At 48.5% G+C, this 13,486-nt stretch overlaps 2 protein-coding genes across 2 annotated transcripts in view; one reads left to right on the top strand and one right to left on the bottom strand.

The window, feature by feature from the left end:
- Positions 1-393: 393 nt before the first annotated feature.
- Positions 394-5,564, top strand: LOC310644836 (galectin-6-like; the record flags this gene model as incomplete). Its single annotated transcript, XM_083370148.1, has 4 exons — positions 394-417; positions 3,702-3,790; positions 4,396-4,615; positions 5,406-5,564. 4 exons carry the CDS (start codon positions 394-396, stop codon positions 5,562-5,564), a joined length of 492 nt encoding a protein of 163 aa, XP_083226274.1.
- A 2,000-nt stretch (positions 5,565-7,564) lies between these two features.
- The window catches only part of ACTN4 (actinin alpha 4), a 56,036-nt gene continuing 50,114 nt past the window's right edge, over positions 7,565-13,486 (bottom strand). The window contains exons 9-12 of the mRNA XM_083370147.1: positions 12,968-13,241; positions 11,124-11,204; positions 10,043-10,201; positions 7,565-9,839 (exon numbers count right to left, since the gene is read on the bottom strand). Of these exons, the coding sequence (XP_083226273.1) occupies positions 9,681-9,839; positions 10,043-10,201; positions 11,124-11,204; positions 12,968-13,241 (673 nt within the window). The 3' untranslated portion in view covers positions 7,565-9,680. The remainder of the gene's footprint in view (positions 9,840-10,042; positions 10,202-11,123; positions 11,205-12,967; positions 13,242-13,486) is intronic.

Genomic DNA, 13,486 nt, shown 5'->3' with positions numbered 1-13,486 from the left:
AACCACTCTGTTAAGAATCTACGGCTCTTTCCACGCCAGACTAAAAGAGTGCCCCGCAGCAGATTCTGCCCTGTCTCTTGGCAGGATTGGCCCCCCTGGCTCTGCCTCACCCTGCATTTCCCTCCCACCCTGATTGTCTCTGATTTGAAGCTTCCTTGATTGCCCAACCTTTGGTTTTTCGCCATCGGGGAGCCGGCAGAGCCAGTGAAGTTGCCTTGTGGGCATCAGGTCATAGCTGCAGGGGTGATGTCACCCTTCTGGGGAAGCCTGACTCAGCGTGCCCTGATGGGCGTGGGCAGGGCTGCTGCAGGGAAGATGCTCAGGGTAGTCCCCGGACATCTATAAAGAGGCCAGGCTGTGCTGCCAGCCTGCCTCCAGCCCAGCGCCGTAGAGATGGCTGTAGAATTCGAGACGTTTGTAAGTAGCACAACCGTTATGATTAATGGAGCAGTTTCAGTTTGTATGTTGCCTTGCTGGGGAGGCAGGGAGAGGGATGTCACCATTAATGGCTGTGTTCAGGGATATCGTCAGAGGATGGTCCAAAATGTCAAGATGGTGGCTACAATGGTACAATTAAAACAACATGCAATGCATATATATTTTAAAAGTATGGCTTTCCCTTTTACATTTACAGTTTCCTCTTGACTTTATGGACCACCCTCTGACTGGGGGGGGGGGTGCAGAGGCCGTGTGGGGTTGACATGATCAGAATCCATGATGGGTTATAGAACTCATCAACTTTTAATAAACCAAGATAACACCAATCTCACCTTAGCATAAAGCTGAAGCATCCCCATCCTGTATTTGCTAGAACGGATGGAATGCATTTTTTCCCCTAAACATTCACATTTTCCCAACATTTCCTAGCCCAGCCTGGACAGACAGAAACTGTCCTTGGGGCCAATTGTGTTCCCATGTACACTTTACATCCCTCAACCTCCACCTGGAGCAAAGACGGAGAGCCATTTGCCACATTGTGCAATGCTGGGGGTACCTGGAGGGGGGGGAGCTAGAAGGTCAAAGGGGGAGCAGGATGCTTTAAAAATAGAGATGCAAAACCAGATCAAACCCATGATTCTGGGAATTTGAAACAGAGTTGTGGATGATACCTTTTCTCTCACCCAGAGAAACCTCTGACCATTCAGGGGGCTGCAAAAGGTCCAAACTCCCATCCATTTGGGGACAGGCCAGCCAGTGGCAGCTTTGTAGGACCCAGTGGCCAGTGGCCTGACTTTGGGAGGATAGAGGTTTGGGCTCCTCTCTGCATTCCTCTGGCCTTGGGGGGCATCATGGTTTGCTCATTCTCCCTCCCTGGCCTCTTTTCCACCAAAAGGACGAATGCAAGGCATCTGCCAACTGGTTCCAAGACCGGTTTGTCTTCTTGGGCGAATGGAAGTCCTGCCAGCCACGGCTGCATTCCAGGACTACGTTTTCCAGCATCCCTTCAGCGGCAGGCTGTAAACTCCAAGGAAAGCTCCACAGTCACCGTCCAGAGTCACCCTATGAGGGAGATGGGCGGTCCCTCAAAAAAGAACATGTAAATAAATATATTTCTGAAGCGGAGTTTCTCACCCTCGCTGCCTGGGAGTTGAAGTCCACACCCCTTACTGAGGAAACTCTTGTTCTAAAGCTTTGGGCGGTTGTAAAGCTGGCCGGTTCCTGAGCCGATAATCACATAAAAATGGTTGGGAATCTTATTTCGAACTCCATTTCTGTGCAGAGACCAAAAACTGGCCCTCAGACCTGAAGCCTCAAAAAAAGCAAGCGCCGCGTCCCCTCACATCATTGGCATCCTTCAGTCTCGAGAGACTATGGTATCGTGCTCTGGAAAGAGGTCCTAAAGCAGCATCTGGTGTGGCTAAAAAGGCCAATGTGAGAGTGGCAGTCCCTTCCACACTGAGGGAAGGTACAATCTGTCCCCTGTCCAGCCCCCAGATTTCGCTGATTCTGGGACTGCCTTTGCCTCAGCTTGCCGCACAAGTGTCTCTTCGAATTGGAGGACATGCTGCGTCTTTAGCCTCCAGGCTGAACGATCAGAGGTCAAGGTTTCCCAGCTGTTAATGTCCATTCCCAAGGCCTTTAGATCCCTCTTGCAGATATTATGTTCCCCTCACAACCGGTATGTATATAGCTCGTATATGACATCAGCAGCCTGTGATTGGTCATATCTATTTACCTCAGTTTTGGTGGGCTCTATGTCTCGTCAGATTTTCCTTCCCTCAGGGAGCGTCCAGAAGCTTCTTGTGGTGCTTCAAACAGGGGTGTGATTGTGCCCACCACAACCACACTTATGTTCACACCCATCCACCCCTGACGGCCATGGACCAGCACTTGGCACGCTGTTACACGCTCATGTTTACCTTTATAAACAGGAAAAAAAAGTGAAAAGGATGATTTGGGGTTTGTGGTGGGATGATTCATCAGAGGTTTTAGGATCACTGGATCAAAAAGGTCCAGCTTCTCTTTAGGATCTTCACTGTTGCTCAGTAAACACCGTTTGAGGGTCTTGCAGTTTGAAAAGAGGAACCAACCATGACCTCTTTTGAAAGAGATCTGACTCACTTTTTACACCACCTCTGGAGGTGGGAATGACACTGTCTTAACATAAAGGTTCAGCAACAGCGGAAATGTAGGAAACAGCGGCTTAAGAGATTTTTTTCTTACTACATACGAGATTTCAATGCAAGATCAGAAATCCCTGAGACTCGTCCGACAGGTTGGAAGCCACCAAGAAGTCAGTCATAGCAAAATCAACAGGAAAACACCAGGATGGCGTAAACAAAGGACAGCGACATGAATAGACCAGATTCCTGTTCTATTAAATTCAGGCAGAACTTGATTTATCTATTTTCTTTGCTCAAGCTCAGATGCCACTTTGCTTGTGACCCGCTTACATTTCCAGGTGCAGTCAAAAAATTAGAACAACCAACATTACAAAACCCAATAACACAATTCTCCTGTCATACCTATCTTATCATTTCATAAATCAGTATAATCCACTAGAGGTAGAGTTTGCTTAGTGAGGGCTTTACCTTGTGACAGTTCAAAGTGACTGGCACTGAAGATGTAACTTTTCAATGAGTCCTTGCATTTATGACCATCACAAGCTCTCATGGTCATGTAATTGCCGTTTGTACACATCGCAGCTGACTTCCAACAGTCAACGGAGAAGCTGGCTGTACAATCACAAATCGTGGTCATGTAATATATCACTTAGTGACCATGCCGCTTAGCAACAGAGTTGTCACTCCCAATGGTGGTTAAATGAGTACTAGCTGTATATGATTGCAAGGGGGTGCCCATCTTAATGGTTTTCCCAAACCCCATCCGGGTTGGCAGGATTCCCTAACAAAGTAGGCTAAATGGAGGTTTGGAGTTGTGCTAAACCGTAAAATAGTTTCTTTGGAAATTGCAGATTATATGAACAGAGCCATTTTAGTTAACCTGAGTATAAGAGTTTAGCAGATTATAGCAACTCCTGAAGATAATACAGATCCATCCATTGTCTTTTGTCTCTCAGGCTACATGAGGCTTTTGTAGCTTGTCCCCAACAATTTGAAGCCATATTTTCAAGCCCCAGACCAATACTTTTGGCTAGAGGTGTTTGAACTGCCTAATACCAGTAGTAAATACACCTCTTTGTCCTCAAGAGGACTAGAAACATTGTGCACCACTAGTCACCTCCATTTTCTCTCCTGCAGCAAATGCCGTACAATCGGGCTGTCCCATGGGGCTTGGATGTGGACTCCTGGGTGATGTTGGAAGGCCTCATTCTGAAGCAAAGCGAAGGGTAATTCAGCACCAATCCCTTTCATTGGACCAACTACTTGGGTTGAGTTCACACAACACTTTTAATAGGCTACTGAATTCCCACATTTGGGGGAATGAATGGTTAATTTGCCACAGGAGTGGAGTTGATTCTAAGCTCCCCTCAAGCTAACCAAAATGAAAACAAACTGGGTGAATGGAATCACTTGGTCTTTGACGGGCAGCCAACTCCCAGGCTTGAAAAGTTCCATTCTCAATCCATCCATCCTGCAACTTGCAGATTTCACAAGGCCATTGTTAAAGACTCAGTGCCTTCCAGATGCTAGAAGAGTATTTCTCAAACATGCCATTCATTGTAAGATAGGTGAACCAACGTCAAGAATTTCCCAGCCAGGGAGAAACTCATCTGACTAGCTTGGCATATTTGTGTCTGGTCGACCAAAACAGGAATGTTTCTGATTATGCATCTTTCCTACCCCAGTGAGTTGTGGGGAAATGTGGTGATGGTCGGTGAGGAGAACATCGATGGGAGGGGTTATGGAAACCAGTTGGTTCTCCTAGAAAAAGATCAAGGAAGGGCAAAAGGGAAACAAGGCAAAAAATCAAGCAGACTCTGATGTTCTCCAGATTTCATGTGGAATTTGCTTATGGGCAGTTTAATGGGGCCAACATCCCTTTGAAATTCAAACTCCACTTCGAGAGGACCCCGGCTTCTTCCATCAGCCCCATCCTGACTCTGAACAGCTTTGTAAATCAACAGTGGGGGAGAGAGATCCGGATGGCAACTCACTTCCAGCAAGGCCAAAGATTCAAGCTTTCTTTCATCGTCACCAGCCAAGGTTACAAGGTGATGCAATGAATTGGTAGTCCTCCTGGGTGGCAGGGCTGCCCTGCGCTCGTCTAAATACAGGGCTGCACAAGAAGTATAGAATGGGGGTCCAGCTATATTGGAAGTCAAAATCCTTTGGGATTTTAGCATAAACGTTTAGGGTGAGGATAATCAAGAAAAATTGGGATTCAGTAGTAGGACCTTCTCCAATCTAGTGCCATCCAGATGTTTTGGCTAACCCGGCTGGCAAACGGGAGCCTATCTGGAAGGCACCAGGTTACAGGTGTCATAATTCTCACTTAACTTCAAGTTCACCTTGGCTAGCAAATACAGCTGTCCCTCCAAAGCTGGGCCAGATCACAAACTTGCATCCCTTTTCTGAAGAGCACCAGTTCTAATCCTTTAAAATGGGTGAAGACCAGTTACTACTTTTTTAGGCAAAACATATTTTATAGAGCTTGTGTGGTTTTGAAAAGGGATCGCAAAAACAGGAATGGCGGGCTTCCTTAGTGGCCAACGAACATAAGCTGCATGGAAACTCTGGGTGGAAACATCTTCTGTCTCTTCTAATTTCAGACATGGAGAACTTGTGAACCAAAAGTATAGTCCCAAAAATAAATAAATAAATAGTAGTTTTCTTAGCAAGTTTCCAGTTGGTCTCCCATCCAAATATTAATCGGGCCTGACCTTGCTTAACTCCGAAGCCCAGAACAAATTACAAAACCTCTTCACGATCACTGAGCTTGGGGAAATCATACTCCTGATACAATTGGAGATTTATCTGCTTTGCTTTTTTTTTTTTAACCAGATAATGGAGAATGACATTTTGCTTTCCGAATTTGACCATCGCCTTTCACCCAAGGCTGTCCGTTTCCTGGGAATGGATGGGGACATCAAGCTGGAGAAGGTGATCTTCAGCTGGGAGAAGAACAGTGAAACCAGGAATCCTAGGTTTGGCGAAGGCTGACAAGAGGAAGCGTCATGCGAATCACGCATTCAGGCTATTTTATGGAGTTTATTTTGTGGCCAACATCAAGGCCTATCCTGCTGTCATTCTGAGGTGGCCTCATAAATCTCATAGACAGCATATCATGGGTGGGTCTAATGCCTGGTGAATTAAAGGAAACAGTTGTCACTGCTGTTATTTGGCACTGCAAAAATAAACATCATTTGGATTTTCTGGATCTACTGCAGCCTTCAGGACTTGTTCAGGAGTGTCCAAAGGGTGTGGTCGAAAAAGTCAAGGCGACCCACATAAAAAGGGCACAGCTTCAATTTTCCATCACCTGAACTCGTTCTTCCTCATCCACACTGTGAAACACCGAATTAAATGTTGGTCTCCTATCAAATTGATCCTAAAAAACAATAGTGCTCTTACATATATAAACGCAACCACTCCTCTGGCTTGGCAACCATGGTGGTGAAGGAATTGTGGAAGACTACCAGATCCTACATTGCTTTGGGATTAGAGTCAAAGTTGATTAAGGTTCCCAACATTGTACCATTTTCCTCAAATGTAGAAGAAATTCTAGGCCAAAGATGAACCAGGGAGGCAAAACTTTACTGAGAAACGTTTATAAATGGATTTTTCCCTATAAGCTTTTACTATATCAAACTTATTTCAGAAAAATACTGCTAGAAAAGGACAGTGAGTAAATAAACAATAGAACATTGCTGGTTATTTCTGATTCAATCATCTAAGTCCAAACTGAATTGGTCCCTGAAACTATTTCTGGTCAAACTGGTTTATGGGTCATGCCAGGACAAAAATATGCGATTAGTGGAGGACAAATGATCGTGCCACATATACTTAATTAGAGAGATTTTGAGAAACATTTCCCAACCCGGTCTCTTTAATCAACAGAAAATTCTTGTGGCTTTTTTTTTTTAAATGGAGTCTCAAGTCTTTTCTAGCGCATATATCGCAGCTTCCTTCTCCAAGTATTCATTGAACGAATGAACGCCACTGTTATTCAAAAAAGCAAACAAACCCTCAGCACAATCTATTGTTGCATAAAATTCTCCAAAGGGGAAAGAGATGATTCAGGTAGGATTATAAAATAAACCCACTCCATTACACATGGCCAGGGGTCGGCAACCTCGGCTCTTTTATGACTCGTGGACTTCAACTCCCAGAATTCCTGAGCCAGCTATGCTGGCTCAGGAATTCTGGGAGTTGAAGTCCACGAGTCATAAAAGAGCCGAGGTTGCTGACCCCTGCACATGGCCATTTATCCCACCACTCACCTGGGATGAACTGTTTTGGATGGCTGAACACACAAATCCCACCAAGAAAAAAAGCTACTTTCAACCCATTTTCAAAATTATGACGGCTGCACCCCCTATGGTCACCTGATCAGGGCTTGGCAACTGGCCTGAATTTACAGCCATTTTGCAGGGTCCTGTGATGATGTGGCTGATTTATTTTTTATTTTTTGCTCGTTTCCAACATTTACTTTCTGCCCCCTAAAAAACCCCGCCCATTGGGTAAAACGGATTCAGTTAATATCCATGGCATTTGCTTAACAACCACTGCAAAAAATAATAATAATAATCAGGGCCTGTCACATAAATAGTCTTGACTTATGGCCGTAACTTCAGGCTCGGCTACGGTCGCAAATGGAGGATTATCTGTAGTAAAATCTGCTGATGATGGGAGGTGGCAGGCTTGCCTCCACTAGGGATGCCGTCTACCATGGACCGCTTTCTCTGTTGATTTCTTAAGCTTCAGATCAAAGCACAGCTCAGTAAACCAGGTTGGGGGAACAACTTTAGAAAACGCTCGCCAGGGTCAGCATTCCCTGACCACAGTTTGGAGAGTGGATAAATCTGGGCTAAGCTGGACTCTACTTAATTAGCTTCCTAACGTGAGGGGGGAAAAAAGCAACCATACGGGTCAGCCGTAACAGTTTGGGGGTATCAAGGAGAAGGCAGTAAGGGGAAAAAAAACAACACTAGAAGTCGCCCTTAAAAATATTATATTTTATTGTCTGGTTTCCCAAGAGCAAGGAGAGCTGCTTCTTCAGAAAAATGTGGAAGATTTAGAACAGATTTGATGGCCAGGAGAGGCAGACATAACCTGGTTACTCCTTATTATGTCAAGGCTTTACTCTTGGTAGACAGATCTTTGTATCAACTGCAATAAAATAAGTAATTAAACTTTTCCCCGATGGCAAAAAAAAAGAGAGGAACAAAACCAAAAGGATTCCCTCTTACCCCCCCCCCCCACCCCCACCAGAGTGTGGAAATGTTAAGTTTCTGGCGCTACAGGCAGCTGTAACTCTTTAACTACATGATGAAAATAGAGGGGTGGGTGGGAAAGGGACAGAAACAATGCCCCCCCAATCAATTAACAATATACAATGCTAGAGGAATATATATATTTATATTTAATAATAATAACCATCTGGATGTTGTTAAATTGCAACCCCTTGCTGCGTGTCTCTTTTTGTTTTAAAAAATAAAAATAAAAAAAATCAAGATTCGCCTGGTTCTCTTGCATTTGAATTTGGTCCTCAGAAAACCCTGCATCATGATGAAGAAATCACAAGTCGAAGTGAGCGGGTGAAGCAACGAAAGGGTTACTCAGAGCAAAAAGAAAAGGAGAAGGAAGACTTGGTCCCATGCTTCCCGCCCGCCACAAAAATAAGAACAGCTGAGCGGTTTTCGCAAAAGTCCTGATGAAAGGTTTGCTGGCTTCCCCCTTCCCCCGTTTTGCAAACCTGACATTGTGTGGGCTTCCTTCGTGGTCCCAACCAGGCTAACAAACGAAGCCAAAGCTTCCCCCTTTTAATGCACCCCCTTAAGAATCCCCCTCCCAAAGTAATGATGGATGTCCCATAGGCCAATATTCCCTTATCTTTGTCACTGCCCCACAATGGGGCAGCGCTGGGGAAGAGAATGTGCAAAAGGGGGAAACCTGAGGCCAGCTTGCAAGCAAATTCTGGCTTGTTTTGCCTCTTGGACCCAAGAAGAGTCAAAACGGCAGCAGAGAGAGATTTGGGGTGGGTGGGTTTGTTGGTCAGGGGGCGAGCATTTGCATCCAGAAATGCCCTCCACCCAAATAATTTGAGACAGAATCCAAGATAGCCCACTTCTTCTAAGGCAGAAGGTTAGAAGCACCCACCACCTTGGAATGTACTTCAACAAGGTGGGCTGGGGCAGGAGTCATTGTGGGCCAGTGGGACGGAGAGACCCCCTACCCAGGTCCAACTATTGTGCCTCCCCGCTGTGCTCAACACGGTGAACCAGGCAGGGCAGGGCCATGTCCCTTTGGCGTTGCTAAATTAAAGGTGGGCAGTGGGTTTTAAGAGGGCAAAGGAAGGTGATTGGACTCAAGGATGAGAAAGGTAGTGCCTAAACTAAGTGGGGGGGGGGGAAAGGGACAAGGATCCTGTTCTGCATTAAAACACACGCACACATCCAGAGAAGAGTGGATTACGGTGCCCGCTGGATCACCCTACTGTCCACGCACCAGCACTCTTTACGCTGAGTTCCTGCCTACCAGCTACATAAATTAAACACAAAGAAAGAGAAACGAAGCCGGGGGCGGGACAAGAGAGACTTTAAAGACGCTTTCCCCTACTTTTTTGAACGTGATCAAGAAACAAATATGTATAACCCCCTACACAAAGGGATGTGTGTTGAACAAGCCCCTTCCCCAAACTGTGTCTGGATGCTTGTTTGCTGGACTTGGCACTCTGGGAACACCACGATTCTCCCTGCCTGTCACAGCAAGACAATGCAATTATCAAGAGGGCTGGTGAGTCCCTCTGGGGGGGGTGGGGGTCTTGCCGAAGGGGAAAAAAAACACCATGTTTGTTGCATAGGTAACCGTGCTTGTAGAGGTCACAATTTAAAAAAAGAAAAAAAATATGAGAGGAGGCAGCTTCTTGTCTTCAGAGAATAGAAGCAGCGTGGGGCAAGAGTAGTCCTATGGTGGTGTGCGCAAGTGAGAGGAAGAGACAAGAGACAAAAGAGAGGAAAAATGGAAATACGGTGCGGAAGGAAGCGGAACGGGCGTCCCCTCCTCCCTTCCTAAGAAGTGCCAGCGCTTGCCACTGCCGCCGCCGCCGCCGCACCCTCACAGATCGCTCTCGCCGTACAGCGCCGTGGAGAAGGATTTGTAGTCGAGGGCCCCGGGAATGGCGTCAGGACCCTGGTAAGGTGCCATGCGGGCAATGCAGTATTCTGCCTGGTCGGGAGGGAGCTCTCGCCGCAGTTCTTCTGCCGTGATGTAGTTCTGAGTGGGGGAGAGAAGAGGCTGCGGTGATGCCCTACCCAACCTGGCTAGCCAGTCCTGGGAAGCTTCAGGAGTGCAATGGGAGGACCCCCCCAACCCCCAGGATGAATGGGCCTGCCCCTAGCCAGCTTTTCCCCATTACGGGGAGCCCTGCCAAAACATCCCTGGCCAAATTCTACAGACAACCAAGTCCTTCGGCTCACCTTGTCTCCAGCCAGAACTTTGAAGGAAGCGATAACCTGGTCAGCCGTGTCTGTGTCGGTTGTTTCCCGGGACATGAAGTCGATGAAGGCTTGGAAAGTCACCACGCCGCTGTTGTTGGGGTCCACCACACTCATGATCCGGTTGAACTCTGCATCGCCCTGGTAAGGGGCGGTGGGGAGAAGAACAAGACTCAGTTCTGCTAAAGGATGAGGATGGAAGGATTCTACACACCGTGGGTGCCAAAGGACAAACACTTGAAAGTTCTCCCTAGCCGGTGGGTCTCTCCTCTTTGGCAAGGTTAAAATGTGTGGACTTGGCAACCCGCAGAATTCCCCAGCTCCTACGTGCATGAGCTGGCTACGTGCTGGCTGGGGAATTCTGGGAGTTGAAGTCCACACCTCTTCAAAGTCGCCAAGCTGGAAAAACACTGGCTTAAGCAATGCAGCTCAGTGTGGGCATAACTCGGGGTGTTTTCTCGTCCTTGTGTCCTCGCTCCCCTCCCCCTCCCCGCGTGATTTCCCTTCCCCTCCCTTGCCCCTGCGTGTGACATCCAAGCCCTGGCCCGGAGGCCCTCGCCAAGAAGGGCAGCGAGAGGTGCCGGAGCAGCAGCAGCAGCGTCAGAGCAGCGAGAAAGCAAAGAGAAAGCCGTAAGCAGAGGGCGTACCAGGCTGTATCCCGTGGAGATAAGGAGGGCTCTGTAGTCGTCTGCATCCATGCTCCCCGTGCGCTTCTACTCCAAGCAGGCAACAGACAGGAAGGGAGGGAGGACAGACGGGACAAAGGAAGGTGCAAAGGCGGCGGGCGAGCAGAGATGGGTAAAGCATGCCGAGGTCAACGATTAAAAAAAAAGACATCGACCCCACAGGAGGAGGAGGAGGAGAAGATGCAGGAAGAGAAAAGTCAGTCAGAGAGTATTTGGGATGGGGGGGTCAGCACGAGGGGTGGGGCGGGACCAGATGCCAAACATCAGCACAATGGTCAGAGGAAAGGGGTAGAGAAGGTGGTGAAGGAAGAGAGAAAGGAGACCGGTTAATTGCAATTGTCACTGGTGGGCGGCGCGATCGACGGGCAAACGGGTACCTGTCTGTCATTCTCCACATCGTATCCCAAGCTGATAAGACACGCCTTGAACTCTTCGGGTCCCAGGGAACCGCCGTGGTCCTACCACCAGGCCGCGGGTAGGAAGGGGCACAGGGCACGGAGACACGCCCGTCGAGGAAAAGGGGGTGGCAGGGAGGCCCCCCGTGAAGCGAGGAGCAGAGGGGAAAAGACACGCCGTTAGTTAGTTCAAGGCTGGCTGTTGTGGGGGATCCAAACCAGCTTAGGACTCTTAGCCCAGACCGGAAGTGGAAGGCTCTAGGGCAGGGCTAGGCCACCTTGGCTCTTTTAGGACTCGTGGACTTCAACTCCCAGAATTCCTGAGCCAGCCACGCTGAGGGGAAAGGGAGAGGTTTCCAAGCTGAGCCATGATGGCTCAGGAATTCTGGGAGTTGAAGTCCTCGAGTCCTAAAAGAGCCAAGGTGGCCTACCCTAGGCCTAGGCCGTTTTATGACTTGTGGACTTCAGCTCCCAGAATTCCTGAGCCAGCCGCGCTGAGGGAAAAGGGAGAGGTTTCCAAGCTAAGCCGTGCTGGCTCAGGAATTCTGGGAGTTGAAGTCCACGCATCATAAAAGAGCCAAGGTGGCCTACCCTAGGCCTAGGCCGTTTTATGACTTGTGGACTTCAGCTCCCAGAATTCCTGAGCCAGCCGCGCTGAGGGAAAAGGGAGAGGTTTCCAAGCTAAGCCGTGCTGGCTCAGGAATTCTGGGAGTTGAAGTCCACAAGTCATAAAAGAGCCAAGGTTGCCTACCCTAGGCCTAGGCCACTTTATGACTTCTGGACTTCAGCTCCCAGAATTCATGAGCCAGCCACGCTGAGGGGAAAGGGAGAGGTTTCCAAGCTGAGCCATGCTGGCTCAGGAATTCTGGGAGTTGAAGTCCTCCAGTCCTAAAAGAGCCAAGGTGGCCTACCCCCTGGGCTAGGGTGTCTCCCTGCAGCAGGAAGAGACGGAGGAAGGAAAGGCCAAACAAGGGCTGGCAAAGTTACTTTTCATGCCTGCTTCAGCTGGGCAGAAGACCACTTCCTGCTGGCGGCACTCCAATGCCCTGGGACTGCTGGGCCACAGTCTGTTGCCAGGGCAACCCAATCTGCACCCCAACGCTTGGGTCGGAGAACATGGCGGGGCTCTATCAAGCTCATCCTGACCTCTTTTTGGGGGGGGACCAGCAAAGGCAAAATGTTACGGGAGGGCCCTAGCATTGCTTGACCCCAAAGGATCCTTGCAAGGGGACCAGGAGAAGGAGGGTTATTAGCAGGTTTTAGACTGACTTGAGACACTGTCATTTCATACCAGCAAAGTAGACGGAGGTGGCTACAGGGATCTTAAGACTTGGAGTAAGAAAACCCAGATTACAATCCCAATCCAGAATAGCGTGATCCCGACTGTCTCAAATTGGGCTTCCTTTTTTTTTAAAAGAGAGGATTCTAGGCGACTGAATTAAGATAATGTCAAGGAGCAAAAACCAACCAACGCCTCAGTAACACCCCTGGTGTAGACTAAATCAGAGGACTGGCAGGGACCTCGGAGGTCTTCTAGTCCAACCCCTTTTGCTCAAGGCAAGAGCCTTACACCATCCCAGACAAATGGCTGTCCAATCTAAGAGGCCCAGCTCCTAAAGCACCACCCAGCTGACGCCACCATCGCCCTCTTGTCTATTCCACCCCTGAATCCAAACGTAAGGAAACTTGCCCAGTTGCACCGCTTCCCTGCGGGGAGACTTACAAAGAGGCAGGAAGGGCACGCGGCCACATTCACACATGTAAAGGGAAATCTGCTACGCAAGAGAGGTCCTCCCCGGCTATCCCACTTCTCCTACTCGGGTTACCTTGTCAAAGTGATTGAAGGAGGCCCGGAATTCTTGCATCTGCTCCTGGCTGATCCCTTTGGCATCCCGGGTCAGGATCTGATTCTCCACCTCGTTGATGGTGCGGGCAATGGTGGTGAGCAGCTGTTCCCCTCCAACCCGGATGTGCTGGACGTGCAAGTGACAGGAAGAGGGTAAAAAAAACAAAACCCAGCCAGAACCGACTGCCCTTATGTGTCCTTCCCCCTCGACTCCCAACCAGCCGTCCGTCCGGCCCAAGCGGCGTCCTGAAGTTCTTTATGTCTGACTTTCTTTTAAATCTCTCTACCGTTTTCTCCTGGCCCTGGATGTTCGTCTGAACAGAAGTTATTTCTAGCTATGCATCTGCTTGTTTAACTCACGCACACGCTGAAAAAACCACCACGAAAACAACACCCGGGCGCGTTTCAAACAAGGATGTCAAAGTTGAATCTACTCAGCTGGTGAGAACACAAGGAGAAGGCCTGCCGAGAGCACATTCACATGCGCACACAAAGGTGT

The sequence above is a fragment of the Vipera ursinii genome, assembly GCF_947247035.1.
Source record: "Vipera ursinii genome assembly, chromosome: 9".
Lineage (NCBI taxonomy): Eukaryota > Metazoa > Chordata > Lepidosauria > Squamata > Viperidae > Vipera > Vipera ursinii.
This window is presented reverse-complemented; position numbering and strand designations above follow the sequence as displayed.